The sequence below is a fragment of the Neomonachus schauinslandi genome, chromosome 9, assembly GCF_002201575.2.
Source record: "Neomonachus schauinslandi chromosome 9, ASM220157v2, whole genome shotgun sequence".
In the NCBI taxonomy this organism is placed as follows: domain Eukaryota; kingdom Metazoa; phylum Chordata; class Mammalia; order Carnivora; family Phocidae; genus Neomonachus; species Neomonachus schauinslandi.
The window spans coordinates 12,882,770-12,898,472 of NC_058411.1; the positions used below are offsets into that span (position 1 = coordinate 12,882,770).

At 49.2% G+C, this 15,703-nt stretch overlaps 1 protein-coding gene across 1 annotated transcript in view; it reads left to right on the forward strand.

Moving 5' to 3' along the window:
• TTC7B (tetratricopeptide repeat domain 7B) overlaps window positions 1-15,703 on the forward strand; it is a 222,981-nt gene that overhangs the window by 148,941 nt on the left and 58,337 nt on the right. Inside the window, exons 15-16 of the mRNA XM_044918052.1 lie at window positions 6,686-6,802; window positions 13,801-13,898. Of these exons, the coding sequence (XP_044773987.1) occupies window positions 6,686-6,802; window positions 13,801-13,898 (215 nt within the window). The remainder of the gene's footprint in view (window positions 1-6,685; window positions 6,803-13,800; window positions 13,899-15,703) is intronic.

A 15,703-nucleotide genomic window follows, 5' to 3' on the forward strand; every position in this document is an offset into this window, starting at 1 on the left:
GAGATGGGGATGGTATTCAAGGCCCCCATGGCCATTGCCTCCCTTGGGCAGATACCACGTGCTTTTCTTCACAGCTGTTTTGCATCCCTGCCTACATTCAGCAGATAAACAAAGAGCATGCTGAGCCCAAGAGCATTCAAACACAGGCCAGCACAAAATACCAAATGTTCAAGGTTCCCGTGATTTTCATTCTGAATCAGCTGCCTTGAATACAGCATTTACAAATCGGCTAATTAGTGTGGGTTTTGTGTATTAATATGCATGTTTCCTCCTTGATGCACTTAATGAGCGCATTTTTTTATACTGCCAGATAAAGTTGGAGGGAATCATTAATTTAGTATTTCTCTAAACTTCTCTCATTTACTGTCATTGAGAGTTCTTCACCAGAAAGTTTTGTAAAGCATATTAAATTTCAGAATTTAGAAATATCTACCCTTGGGGTGCCTGGGTGGCTCAGTGGCCTAAGCGTCTGACTCTTGATTTTGGCTCAGGTCATGATCTCAGGGTCGTGAGATTGAGCTCCATGTCGGGCTCCATGCTGGGCGTGGAGCTTGCTTAAGATTCTCTCTTTCTCCCCCTCCCTCTGCCTCTCCCCACTGCCCTCTCTGAAAAAAAAAAAAAGAAGAAGAAGAAGAAGGAAGAAAGAAAGGCCCTTTTACCTTTATCTCAGGCCCCAGTCTTATATCCCAGATTCCAGACACCACTCCTGAGCATATTGTGGATGCTCACACCTCCCTGCCTATGCTTGAGATGTCCATCTGCCTGCCTGAAAGGCACCTCCCCAGTGCCCCCCCCGGCCCCCCGTGAGGGTCCCACTTCTTCTCTGTGGTCTTCCATGACTCCCAGGCAGAAGTCTCCTCCTTTTTGTGCTGCTACCGGAATTTTGTCCATATGTCCATTCATCACATGTCATGTGTACAAAACACTAGACCATGAGGGAAGATACCATGTCTGATTCCCCTTAGTAGCCTCAGGGGCATAGTAGGCACTTTTAAAATGATTGACAAGGGCGCCTGGGTGGCTCAGATGGTTAAACGTCTGCCTTCGGCTCAGGTCATGATCCCAGGTCCTCGGATTGAGCCCCGTGTCAGGCTCCCAGCTCAGAGGGGAGTCTGCCTCTCCCTCTCCCCCTGCTCATGCTCTCTCTCTCTCTCTGTATCTCTGTCTCACATGAATAAATAAAATCTTTTAAAAAAAATAATAAATAATAAAATGATTGGCAAAAGGATGAACAATTTTGAATTCATTATCAGGTACATTGACATATAGATGGTCAACTATACAAATGCAGCATTTTAACAGATTATAAAAAACATCTTATACATATGAGGTGAGGAAGGAAATAGCTTTCTGCCTGAGGCTGGGGGTCATGGAAGATGTCAGACGGTGGGGTTGTCACAGTTGGGCATGGGAGGGGCCCTGAGGAGAGGACTTCCGGGAGGTAGATGCAGCACCATGAGCTCAGCGGGAAGATGTGAGGGTCTACAGTGAACTCAAGGAGTGGCCTCTGGGGTCCGGCAGGATAAAGTTCAACTGGAGTGTTACTCTAGAGGTGAGGGTCTAGTGGTTAGGGCAGTTTCCAGGGGGTCAGGAAAGTCTTTCTGGGGATGATCATCAGACATTAAACCTGGCCTTGATAAAATGCCACTTTGAGACATTCCCTAAGGTGCCGAGGACAAGTCACAATGCCACATGCCCCAGGGCGTGGACCTTCTTTCTAAATTCTACACCAAGCCAAATGCAGCTGTTATTTCAAGAGATATCTTGGGAGTCGTAAGAAATTCCAAAAATAGGGTAAAATATCATTTCTCTTGGGTTTAATGGAAAGTAAAACCTTGATTAATTGAGTCCTTCAAATGACTAGAATTTTACATGCACCGGACTTTGGGGTGAAAGAAGCAAGTCACAAAAGGCACAGGTCGATGGGATCGTTTTTTGAAGAAGCACATGTGGTGTATCCTAGGAACAATCCCCCAGAAGCGCAACCCCCATCTTCCTGTGGCCCCACTCGGGTTCCAGGGCCATAATCTGTCCCTAAACCTGGAATCCTGCCTCATGTTCATGGCCAGGTCTTTTCTTCTGCTTGGACTCTAAGTTCTTTGAGGGCAAGGGACTATATTTTATACCCACTTTTAACCCACACAGTAACAGGTCTTTGCACATCATAGGGTCTTAAGTATTTGGCAATGGATTAGAAAATGCTGTCTATCCTCATTAATGTCAGGAGTGCGGTTAGAATATTTTAGGTCACTCTCCTGTGTTTGTTGTTCAGTGGATCTGGGTTTGCAGTTTTGGTCTACCCGTGACTGGCAGTGTGAACTCAGGCAAATTACTCTCAACCTAACCTGCACGGTGGGTGTAAGAATCAGTGGGTAAATATTTAACATATCTGGCAGCAGCTCTTGTTCTTATTTTGCTTGTCTTGAAAGCAGAAGTTTCCTGGCCTGTTGCTTATTATTCTGCAGTTGAGAGCTCTCATATTTTCGTATTTTCTGGAATTGCATTTCCATTTGGGAGCTTTAGCTCCTAGTACCTAAGGTTGGCTTTACTGTGGTGGGGGGGGGGGGGGAAGGAGGAGCTCTTTGACCTGAAAGATGAGTAGATGCTAAAAAAGCAGAAATGGATGGAAAAGGCATTCCAGACAGAAAGAATAATAGCATGTGCAAAGGCCCGGGCTCATGAAGGAGAGTGACATGGAGGAAGTCGATCATGGCTAGAATGAGAGATGTACACGATGGCAGTGAGCAGACCGAGGCTAAGCATTTGGGCAGGAGCCAGGTCAGGAACAGCATTGTGTGAGATGCTAGATTTGGGCTATCAGTAAACATAGTCACATTCGCCTATCAGCAAGCTGCTTCTCTTCTTCATTAATTTCCTGTAAGTTTCAGTGAGTCTCTGAACCAAAATTATTGTAATTAGCCAGATGTAGGGGGTAGGAATAGACCACTTTCCCAGCATGTGACTTCTTACCAAGAGAAGCACCTTACTTAATTCACAGTGGGACTCGGCTAATGTGGCCGGCAGACATCTCAGCCTGTGGTCCCTTCCTTCTGCTCTGCCAGGTTGGCAGTTCCACATGCAGGAATGTAGTTGATGTTGGTTTGTCCCAGGCTTTTTCATGACTTTTTTTTTTTTTTAAGATTTTATTTATTTATTTGAGAGAGAGAGAGAGCGCAGGAGCGGTGGGGAGGGGCAGCGGGAGAGGGAGAAGCAGACCCCCTGCTGAGCTGGGAGCCCGATGCGGGGCTCGATCCCAGGACCCTGAGATCAGGACCTGAGCCGAAGGCAGACGCTTCACCAACTGAGCCACCCAGGCGCCCCCTTTTTCATGACTTCTCATTTTGTCCTCAGGGTTTCCTCAGTAGGTTGAATCTCTAATATCTTTGGCCATCCGCTGCAGCACGCCAATGCCAGGCATTGTTTGCATTCTCTTCATTTCTGTGCTAATGCAGCATACACCGAGCCAGATGTTTTCGAACAGTCTTGAAATGTGTGAGCAGAGTTCGGCAAATATGATGACAAACAGCACTTGTCCTGTTTTCGGGATTGTTCTCTGCCCGTAGCCAAGCCGAGGACTGGGGACGTGGTGAGAAGGAGCAGTCTGTCGGCGGTGGTTCCTCTTCTCCTGCTTGTATTTGTGCGTCCAAGGGAAAACCAGGGTTCGGCGTGTCAGGGCATTCTGCCCATCGTCTGGGACGTACCCGACAGCAGCGGCCAGGCTTTGCTTTTGCTGCCCTGCCCGTGTTTTCTAGCTCCTTCTCTCTGCTTGTCTCTCTCATGCTGTTCCTCCTGCTTCACTTCCAGGTGCCTTTCCCATCATTTGTGCTCAGCACTTCTTTTTTTTTTTTTAAAGATTTATTTATTCACTTGAGAGAGCGAGAATGAGAGAGAGAGAGAGAGAGTACATGAGAGTGGGGAGGGTCAGAGGGAGAAGCAGGCTCCCCGCCGAGCAGGGAGCCCGATGCGGGACTCGATCCCGGGACTCCAGGATCATGACCTGAGCCGAAGGCAGTCGCCCAACTAACTGAGCCACCCAGGTGCCCGTGCTCAGCACTTCTACTATTGTTCTTCCTGTCTGGTTCTCTTAAATTCAGCCCACACCTTTTCAACTCCACATCCTGAGTCAAGTGTTTGAAGGCTGTTATTTCATGTTAATTAGAAGTTCTTTTTCCAGCCAAGAAGCCTTGCATGCAACCGTGCCCCTAAGTTGAGGCTTAGAGATGAGCTCTGGCGTTTTGTAGTTTGGGTGCGGTTAAGGGACAACTGGACAGGTGGAGCCACACCGCCACCGCACGCAGGGCAGCCTTCCCCACAGCCTCACCCCTCCCCAGGGCGGGCAAGCTCCAAGCTTGGCTAAGCCAGAAGAGCTCAGCATGCCTCCCGGAGAACATCACCACGGTCCTAGGTGGGGTCTCCCTTCGCCAAAATTGCTTGGCAGCCAGACCCAGGAGGGTCTCTGGCGTCTGAATAGGTCTCTTCCAAATGCTAAAAGGTGACCCTTTGTAACGCATCTCCCAGTTGACCCAAGTTTGGTGGGAGATTCTGGTGGAAAAAGGCTCCCATCACTTTCTGGACTGGTGAAGACATCAGCAAGAGTTGGCACTTGGCTCCTGAGAAACACCTCAGGGAACTTCCACTTCTTGAAATGTTCTTGAGCAGATGTCGAGCCCTGTTCTCACATTTGGCCTCACCCTTTATCCCACCTGCTTGTAGATCAGAGGCTACATCCCTGTCCGCAGACCCATGCTCAAGGAGGCTGCAACCCTGAACCCTCCAAGAGCCCCCAGCAGCCCCTTGGGCATCTTGTGTTCCATTTGGAGGGAGGGGGTGGTACTAAACCATTGCAGAGCTTGGGCAGTGATGCATTTGGAGCACCCCCTTTCCCTCTCCCACTGAGAAAAAAGAGACTTTCTTCCTCCAAAATGCCTTCAAATGAGGCCATTACATCATGCATGGTTGAGGAATTCTCTTGTTACTGGAAATACATTTCTTAGTCTTCTGTGGTTTGTAGAGAAACTAGTCAATGAGCCAGTGTGGCCGCAGAGTGCAATCCTAGGCACTGTGGAAATGAGGGGTTGATGTTCTTTTATGGAAGGGGGATAAATACCACACACCAAGAAGGGTTATTACAAAGATCACCTTGGTTGTGTTTGTGAAGTGCCAAACACAGAGCCTGGCACAGAGAAGGTCTTTAATAGACAGGAGCTTCCCCCATTTCTTTCTTCTCTGTATTATCATTAACAGCAAATACCAGCTAATGTGATAGAGAGTAGAATAGACAGAGACGTAAGCATGGTATTGTTTGAGGAGGTGGGGTTGTAGCTGGGTTTAGAATTTAGGAAGAATTAAGGAGAGCAGTAGATTCATACAGATTAAAACTGAGGACACGGGGCACCTGGGTGGCTCAGTCGTTAAGCGTCTGCCTTCGGCTCAGGTCATGATCCCAGGGTCCTGGGATCAAGCCCCATGTCAGGCTCTCTGCTCGGCGGGAAGCCTGCTTCTCCCTCTCCCACTCCCCCTGCTTGTGTTCCCTCACTCGCTGTGTCTCTCTGTCAAATAAATAAATAAAATCTTAAAAAAAAATAAAAAATAAAACTGAGGACACGGCATGTATATTCATAGACTTAGGAAAGAAACCTGGCCTTTGGCCAATAAATTATATTGGTAGGAGTGAAGGGTCCAGAAGGATTCATGGCACAGAATGGGGTGGTGAAACAGGAGTGGCCAGTGGGCAGGGTGCCTTCGAGGACTCAATAAGGAATTTTGACTTATTATTACAAGCAGTAGGGAATCACGGTAGTTTCTTGAGCTTGGACTGAAAATGATTTTTAGAGATCTTCATAAAGAGTTTCTTAGAGCTGGGCAACTTGGAGGAACAGGAAGACCACCAGAAAGGTATCTGGGCTCATGCTGGGGCTTCACAAGGATAGTACTAATGAGCTCAGGGACTAGGGGAGCTGATGTCTTCAGGAAGGCATAAGTAGACTTTGGGAATGGGATAACCAAGAGGCCGAGAAAGAGAGAAGGGTCTAAGCTTAGCTCACAGAAGGTCTGGGCAGAGGGTAAAGCCATTGGTGGTAATAAAAATAAGAAAGGAGTAGTTGGTGATTATGGAGTGAGCTGGTGAAGTCCTAGCCCTTCAGTAGCAGGGCTGGGAAGATCTGAAGAGAGAGCCTGACCAGATGCCCTCTTCTTTATGTGCCTTTTCAAAGCTCACAAGACTTACTCACCTTCACATGATGAGGATCTTGGTGGAAGGGGATTTGTAGATCATTTATATCAACTGAGTCACGTCTCCTGTGTAAATCTGTAAATAAATCAAGATTTGCTTTTAATGAATTTTTGAAGTTTTGCAAATAAATTGGTTTTGTTTTAAAAAGCAGGCTCTTAATAAAATTCCTGCGCTCTCAACAAAATTAGCCACTCTGATGCATTTAACCTAATCACAAATGGTCACATTGGGTGCACCTGCATTTGCCTTCAATCTACAAAGCCATATATTGAACTGGGAGTTCTGGAACCTTTGGCCCTTGCTGCCCCTGCTTCCCTCGGATCAAGCCTTTGCCCACCCCATTCTAGAATGAGTGCCGTCGCCTCCGGGTCTAAGCCAGGCCCCATGGGTGGTTCTGGTGGGGACTCTCTGGCTTGAGCTGTGTTTTTTTCTCCCTTTGTCTCCCCATCATAGACTACTGTTTTCCAAAGTGAAGTTGGAGTCACTCTGCCGGGGCCCGGACGAGGCGCTCCTCACTTGTAAGCACATGTTACAAATATGGAAATCCTGCTACAACCTAACCAATCCCAGGTAAGAGGCCAGCAGTGCCTGTTTTGCGTGGTTTTTGCATGGGTCCCCGCCTCCCGGGGCCATCTCTGATGGGCGGTTAGCACGCAGACATGACCCCTGCTGCCCTGTGCACCTCCAGGTCCTCGTGAGCAGCAGATAATAGTGGTGGAACCATACACACTCCATTGTCAGGGGCTTTTCTTCCAGTGGCTGATGAAGCCCCCAGATTGGGAGTTTCTTTTCCTGTTGCTGCCATGGTGACCCACAAGGCCCAGTGACCGATTGACCACCACCTGATTTCTCTCAACCAGCCATTCATTTAAGTTCTTAGACAAGTCTTACCATTTTTCTGGTAATTTATGGATAGAGTAGTCAATTACATACTCCAGACTGGGGGGGTCTTAGAGTAGTATTTAAAAGACCTGCAGAGACAGCAGGCCATGTCCTACTAAGGAGAGTAGAAATCACTATGGGCATGATAAAGTATAATTTTCAAACAGTTAAAATCATGACACAAAGAGATATAAAATAAGCATGTATCAGATGTTTTATTTACCTCATTAACTAACGGGGGAACCAGTAAAATGTTAAGACTCATTCAGAGAAGAATTTGAAAGATAGATAAACGGAAATGAATTTGCAGAGAAATGCAAAAACAGTATCCTATAGGACAATGAAATATATGGTTTGGGGTTGTCTTTTTACAGGGTGGAAATCAGTTGTATCTCATTCGCCTGCAGAACAGTAAAATGACCTTAATCAGTCGGAGTCAGTCAGGGGTGCCCACCCAACCGAGGCAGATAATCAGGGGAAGTCCCCCTAGTTAACCCCCAACTCATCGCTGAAAGACACCCAGTAACCTGTTGTGCCCATTTTCAAGTCTGGTCAATTTTTCCTGGCGTCTGTTTAAATTACTAAGTGTGTCCTGCCCTTGGAAGGAAGTCATTTAATGAAAAGGGACCTAATAATTCAAGTGCATTCAGACAACTACTCATACACTTGGAACATTTTTCAAGCTCATAGCAAGATGTATGGACAGCCCACACAAGGCTCTTAAAAGTCAGGAGCCTAAAAATATTCAAGTCAAGTCGTAAATGTGTACTAACGAAGGATGTCACTTGCCCCATACAGCCCCCCAGGAGGCGACAGGCTGGTGGCCGTGATGTGCAGGGCCCAGGGAGAGGAAGGGTGGGATGGGCGTTAGGGAAGCAGCAGAGGGCAGGAGGGGAGGGGTTCCATGTGGGATTTTATTTCTGTAGTTAAAATAGTCAAAATCCGGGGCGCCTGGGTGGCTCAGTCGTTAAGCGTCTGCCTTCGGCTCAGGTCATGATCCCGGGGTCCTGGGATCGAGCCCCGCATCGGGCTCCCCGCTCGGCGGGGAGCCTGCTTCTCCTTCTCCCTCTGTCTACCACTCTGCCTACTTGTGCTCTCTCTCTTGTCAAATAAGTAAATAAAATCTTTAAAAAAAAAAAAAAAAGTCAAAATCAGGGTCCTCCGTGTTAGGGAACTGACATTCGGCAGAGTTGTGACCACAGGGCCTTGTGGGCAGTGCAGCTGGAAGGGAGGGGGCTCACGCTGGCCAGCCCCGTGCCCCTTGCAAAGCTGGGGTCACGAGAATTAGCCAAGAATCCCTATCACAGCCACGGCCTGTGGCACGTGACCGCCCCGTGCGCCATCTTCCTCTTGGTGAAAAGATAATCCTGAAACTGGCCTCTTCCCTTTTGCAGATGTGTTCTGAAAATAAAGATCATTTTAATTTTTAAAGACTCCTACTTTTCTAAGTCTGTAAGCAGAAATAGAAAAGGCCCATGTTATGTTCCCGAAAAGCCCCCCAGTCCCGGCCTCTCAGAAGCAGCAGGATTTAGGGAAGAGTCTTGGCCAGAAGCGCCGCTAACAGGAGATCCTCCCCAGGCTGGTTGCTTCCGTCCTGGAGCATTCCTTTGCCCGTACCCCCGTTCGAAATGAGAAAATAAACCCATCAGCCTTCATGTTGCCAATTTTCCCTCCGTCTCCACACCTCTCCCACCTCCCCACATTTCCTCCCACTTAGCAACCAAGAATATTGAATGTGAGGAGGAAAAAACCGCAGAATTGGAAAGCTTTTTAAAAATACTTAACCAAATGCCTGGGCTGCGTCCACACTTCCTCCGTTTCCTGAAGGATCTTGCAGGGCCAGAGCAGGGAGGAGCCCTGGCTCCAGGCGCAGAGTCTGGAGGGGGTGTGGGGGTGGGTGGAGGAGGACCCACCATGGGTTTGGGAGACTGCCCCTTCCAGCGACTCCCAAAGCCTTGGGGGAGGGGGAGAGGGGTGGTAATTGAGCAGCCCCTTAGTAAGGAGCTTCCTGATTGTTTTTTTTAACTTTATTATTTTCTCTGGGATATAAATAAATGTTGCTCCTGTAGGCCTTACCATTGTGCAAACTTAGACATCCTCCCCAGTATGGTTGGGTTAGACATGACCCCAGCAGAAGAATGAAGCATGAAGAGGGGAGGGCTGTGTCTTGACAAGGGATGGCATCCTCCTTCCCTGTCCTCCAGATAAGGGCAGTTCTGGGTCCAGCAGCCTCGAGTCCATGATCAGGTCACGCATGGTTCTAGAAGAGGGTAGAATCGCATGAACAAGTGCATGAGAAGCATCCCTGCTTAAAAAAAAAAAGTGCAATAAAAACCGGGCAGAGAGCATCTTGGCAGGTGGTTGGTATCTCCCCAGAGAAGGTCCACGCTGACTCCCTGAGTCGGGGCGCCCTTGTTTCTGAGCGTGCTCACTCGTGGAGGGGCTTCTGCTCCGCCTGCCAGGGCTCCCCACCATCCCCCACCCCCTCCCAGCTCCACCCTGGGGCTGGCCCAGGCCCCTACCGCGGTGAGGTGATGAGGCACAGAGGGAGATAGGAGCAGTAACAGGCCATGTGGAGAAGAGACCGAGCTTTCCTGTTCCCTGCAACTCGTTCCCTCTTGATCTTTGCTTGAAGGAAGATCACACTGAGCTAGTTGCTGAACCGAGCCTTAGACAACTTGCAAAGAGCGTTCCACCTGCAGGCTGAGAATGCATCTCTGCTGTGAGCAAAATGGTGGGTGGCTTTCTCTCGAGTATACATTTGGCAAAGGTGTGTGTCATTTCAGAAGCCTGGATTTATTTGCTGGGTCTGCAGTTTTACTTGCCTTTAGGAGAGAAAGCTGTCTCTTGTTTCATCTCCACTCTCTCAGTGAAGGAGCAAGTCCCTTCAATCCTTGTGCCCATTGGCTCAGCCGCTCAGAACGGCGGGACTGGTGACCAGGGCCTCACCAGAAGGTTCTGGCAGCCTCCTGGAATGGACAGTCAGCGTTTCAGCTGGGGATGGCAGCACCCTTCCCTGGGCCATCCGTGTGTGCCTTATCTTCAGCCCCTACATCAGCCTCGTGAGATCGAGACTCTTCTTTCCATTTTATAGAGAATAAACAAGGCTGAATAACTTGCCTAAATTGTCCCGATTAAATAAGCACTAGAGCTCTGATTCAGGCCCAGGTCTGAGCTGACATCAGTGCTCCCTGCACCATGCACACTGCCTCTCCAAGTCGCAACCAACTTCCTTTCTTTTATTTTTATTTTTCATTGTTAACCACTTCTTTCCCATCCCCCTCACCCCTGCCACGTGGACCATCTCCATCGCACGGAGCCATGTCATTGGAAGAAAATGTTTTCTTCCCCAGTCCTATTTCAATCGCTTACTTGCAAATCACACTTAAAGTTTTTATTAAAAAAAAAAAAAAGTTTTCTTTACTCTAACCTCAGTTGGAAGCTGGAAACCCCATCCGGTACTAATTAATAGTCACCAGCATTTTGGGGAAGCTTTTCTTTTTACAGAGCGTGCTCTCGTTCCATCTTCCAAGCAGCCCCATAAAGCAGGCAAATGTCATGTTCTTTCATACACATTTTACTGACGAGAATTGAGGGCCAGGGATATTGGGAGCTTGCCTTGACTCTAGTTAGCCAGCCAGGAGGGGCCTGGACAAAAAACAGGCATTTCCTCCTCTCCCACCCACCCCGCTCTGGCTTCCCATCCCAGGCCCCTCTCTTCCATCCAGTAAATACTGTGCCAGGCGCTAGTTCAGAAGCCGGTAGGAGGCCGGGTCGCCACAAAGACCCCCGGGCTCTCACTCAGAGCCCACCACCAGCTTTCCTCTTGTGTTTAACAGCCTCTGCGGGCTGTGGGAGGTGGAGGATTTCCAAGAGAAGCTTCTGGTTTCCAGTATAGCTGTAACCATCACTAGAATGTACTCTAAATGTTCAGTCCTGACGGGGAGCAGAAGTCACCTGCATGCGTGCGTCTACCTGTGTGGATATCCACAGCTTACATACCGTGGATTTGGGGCTCCTGCCAGTGTCCTCCCCCTAAACCCTCCACTAGCACCATTGACCAGGAATGGTTCTTCCCTTCCTGCCGTCCTCCTTGAGGGGGGCCCCCAGCAGCCTCCGGGCCAGGCACAGGACTTGAGGCCACTGGTAGTGAGGTGGGAGTGGGTGGTCCACGGCAGGGGCCCAAGCAGGGTCCCCCAGGGAGAGAAGAAGGCTCTTGTGAGAGAGACTGGCCAGAGTGAGAGAGGTAAGGAGACTCAAGGGGTGGCCAGGGCCTCCCTTTGCCTTTTCCTCCATATCCCAGGGGTCATTGCAAAGGCAAATCTCGATTGGTTAAGACTCCACACCCTATAAATGTAGAACTAAAACTCGCTTCAAGCAACCAGCACAATTCTCAGTCAGTCACAGCGTTCAGAGCGGAAATGAGCATCTCCGTTTTGAAGAGTGAATTGTTGCTCATGCACGGTTTTCAAAAGGAACTCTGAGGAAGAAAGAAGGAATGTGACAGCCCATAGTCTCTCAGCTGGTGGAGGGGAAGTTGATCCTGTGTCATTACAACAGTGGGGAAGGCTCACAAGTTAAGATTTGGGTTTTAGCAGCAGTTTCTAACATTGAGAGTAGGAGGCCCTTAACTCCGCTTCCCCGCACCTGCCATTGTACTAGAAGGCTAGGAATAAGTGGTCCTCAGAAATCAGCCAGCCACATTCACCTCGGGTGCATGTTTGTGGGTATATGTATTTATAATGACGCATGGAGTGTACGTGAAAGTTATAAATCTTCTGAATGCGCTGTCCACATGACCTCAGTTCAGCCTCATGCCGCTGTATGCGGGGAAAACAATCCTTATCTTCACCTGACAGGGAAGACCCTGAGGCACAGAGAGAGAGTGACCTACTAGTTAGGGACAGATAGAAGGTAAGATCCCAGACCCCTGGCTGGCTTCCAGGACCCAGCGGCACACATCGCAGCTAATCCCAGGCAATGAGACTTGGTGAGCTGGGAAAGCCTGGAGGTTTATGGCCAAAGCAAGCCCATCAAAAACCCAGGCGAATCCTTTCTCTGCAATGTCTAGCACCTTACCGTGTGTCCTAGAATACCCAAGGCGATGAAAAAAATCACTATATTTTGAGATGACATCTTCTGAAAAGCTCCGAGGTGGGGAGCCATTGCAATATTCAGATCATAACTCCTTGTAATATTTTTTGAATATTTATATTAAAAATACAGGCATGAACAGACCGATGTTAGAAATAATGCAGTCAGTAATGTGATCCATGAACATTTGCACCTACTTTTATGTTGTCTTCTGCTCAGAGACAGTTATTGTTTCACAGTTGTGGAAATAATTAATAGAACAGTTTCCAAAAAACGTGTATCCAATGATATAATAAGTATAGGCTGACAAATAGTCTGTACTGAAGCAAGTTTCCATCTGTTTCCTGTGGATTTCTCTAACTACATCACTGGACGTGGAAATTACAGCCTGCAAACCATATTAAGTTTCATACCAAATCTTGTTTGTACCACTTTTAGCAACAGCTGCATACAGGAAGAATATTGTGTCCCTTTATTATAGAATTTGAACTTCTTAACAAAAAAAATACCACACCTAGAGCCCCCAGATCGACAAAACAAAATAGCTTCAAAGAAAAGCGTTATAGACTCAAACCTCAAGATATAGATGGGCTGCTTTTTGGAGCTTCTTGGATGGAATATCATGATAGAGGAAAAAAAGAAGAATGCAATTGTTTTTGCTTACAGGCTTCTTAGAACAAAACAAAATGAGAGTCTGTAGGAGCTAAGGTCCCCTACCTGTGTTTCTTTCCACTTAGGCCCCAGGTGGTCTCCCGTGTGACTTGCCAAACACATGGTGCCAAGCCTGCTCTGTACGGGGCGCTGGGGAGGGGGATTCAGTGCAGGAAGCTGGTAACATGCAGGCCTGGAGGCTGGTGCCCGAACGATGCTGTGTGTTCTCAAGGCCCAGCCTTCTCCAGCCTCTCATCACTGGACAAGCTGGATGTCAGGGGGTGCCAGTGACCAGCAGCTCCCTATGTGATCTCACGACTATTAGATAGGGACACAAGGGAGGCCACAGCTGTGATTGCCCTTTGAAAAGTAGGAGCCGGGGGTTCTCAAATCTATCTACACATTGGAACCATCTGGGGAGCTCAGAAAAATGTGGACGACCCCAGAAATATTGATGCATTTGGTCTGGAGAGGGACCTAGGCATAAGGGTCTTCTAGAAATGCCCAGGTGCCTTCTCTGGGCAGTGAGGGCTTAGCTGTAGACCGTTGATTTGTAAAACAATTCGAGGGTGGTGTATTTATGGGCTTGATGAGCTCCAAGACTTCCAACACAGAAGGCCAATCAGTGCCCCATTCTAAGGTGGACGGAGAACCTGGCTTCAAGTTTTCAGTTTTGTGTCTTATAATGACACCAAAGAGGCTAAAATTAGCAAGGGTCTGTGGGTGTGGTTTAAGCGTGTTTGTGACAGTGAGAATGGAAAGGGATCCCAGCCCAGGCCGAGCCAGGACGCAGGATGCCTTGTAGGCGACGGAGAGGTGCTGAGGAGCGCGTCCCAAACACACAGAAGGTGTTACTGCATGTCAGGGGTCGGCGATGGTTGATTCTGTGTCTCTCCCCTGTCCCCCTTCCAAGGACTGACCTCTGCAGCTGTGTTTTGCAGTGATTCTGGACGTGGGAGCAGCCTCTTAGATAGAACCATTGCTGACAGACGACAGCTTAACACAATTACTTTGCCAGACTTCAGCGATCCCGAGACAGGTGAGAATAATAGACCAGAGGGGACGGAGCGGTGTCCGAGAGCGCGTGGGGCTGGCCCAGAGTGGCGAGTGGCGTGGGACGAAGACTGCCAGGGACGGGGCTCGGAAATGCTCCTCGCGCTAAGAGCTTAAACTCAGTCGAGGCGCATTTTCTCCAGTGTCTTTTCAAGTGTGTGTTCACAGGGGGGGACACGATAGCGCCTGCCTGGCACAGCTTTTTGCGATCTTTCTATTTGTCCCTGTGCTCTCAGAGCCTCGAATTCAAAACTAAAATTAGATTGTTCACATCCCCATGAAGCTTCCCCTCTGCTTTTCTGTTTCTCCCTCTCCAAGTTTCAGATCTTTCTGAAATCAGGTTTTGATTTTTAATCAGTTGACCATAGGAACATCCCCGCCCCACCCCCCGCCCCCAGCAAAAAGGCCCTTTAGGGACACAGGTGGGTTCTGAGCTTCTGATTCTCCTGTCCCCCGAGCAAGTGTGTATACCTTGTCATTTGCGTTTCCACATTTGCCCAAGTACAGAGGAGTAAATACACCTCTGTCATTTCCAAAACTCCACACAAGTAGTTCTAATAGTTCTACCGACTATTCAGTGGTGGTTTGGAGGATATAAAGAAGTTCCCCTCTGCTTCGAGCCTCAAAGGTAGTTCCAGAGCATCATTTGAAAGCTGGTTCTGTTGCTTCTTCACCCCCCGTCCACCGCCACGGTGCCCCGCAGAGGGCCTGTGTAAGACTTCATCCCCATCTGGGTATGCCTCCTCTTTTCTGGGCTGGCTTCATGAAAGGAGCCTCCAGGTCCTTCTCCTGACCTTGTGACAGGTCCCAGCTCCTGCCCAAGCCCTTCCAGAGAAAGGCAGAGAGCAGCCCTGGGGTATGCACAGCCATCTCCTGAAAAATCTTGCCCCTGGCAGGATGGGAGAGATGCCACCTCTAGAAGCCAGATGTGCTACTCGCCCAAGCCCATGCTCACAGCTGCCTGCAGACTGCCTTCCTTGGCTAGGTTCCCTTGTACCAAAGTTAAAGTCAGCTTCAGAAGTCTGATCCCAGGGCCCTGGGGCTCCCAGGTTAAGAGTGTTGGGTATTGGATGCAGCGCGAATTGCAGATCAGTGCAGTTCAGCAGGGCTGGCGGCCACTGCTCAAAATGCAGACCGACAAAGCCACAGAGAAACCCACCCCCTGCAGTGGCCTGATTCCCCGCCCCCTCATTGACCAGCAGTCCTGGGGAGGGGAGCCTCTGACTTTAAATAGCACGGCAGTCCTCCTAGAGACCCTATCGAACCCCCTCATTGCTGGCAAGGGAGGACAAGGCTGTCGGCTCTAGCCACTGCAGGGTGAGGCTGGGACACCACGGGGAGAAGGGGGCGAAGCTCACTGTGGCACTGGCAGCAATTTCGGCTGATTCAGAACAGCTGCTGCGGCTGCCCGAGGCTGCCCCCTCCGCCCCCTCCTCAGGATCCCGTGAGGACAGCCCTACTAAATTCAGACTCCCTTTCCTTCCAGCTGGCCTGGACCTTAATTTCCCCTGAAGTCCCAAGACTTGAATGCCACATCGCATTGAATGCAGATGGTGGCAGAACCTAAGCGAGGTCCTTATTTGTTCTCCCTTTGCCCCGTGGGACATTTCCCTAGAGACTTGAAGAGTGTCCCCGGCCAGGTTAGGCCTTCTGAGATGCGGTAGGATCCAGGGGAGGTGTGTATGTGGCGCAGTCAGGGCGTTGCTGCGCCCTTGTCCCTACTGGGGTTTGCGTGTCTGCTCCGTCCCTCACTCTGGGAGCCCAGGTGGTCGGAGTGGGGTTGCTGACCCA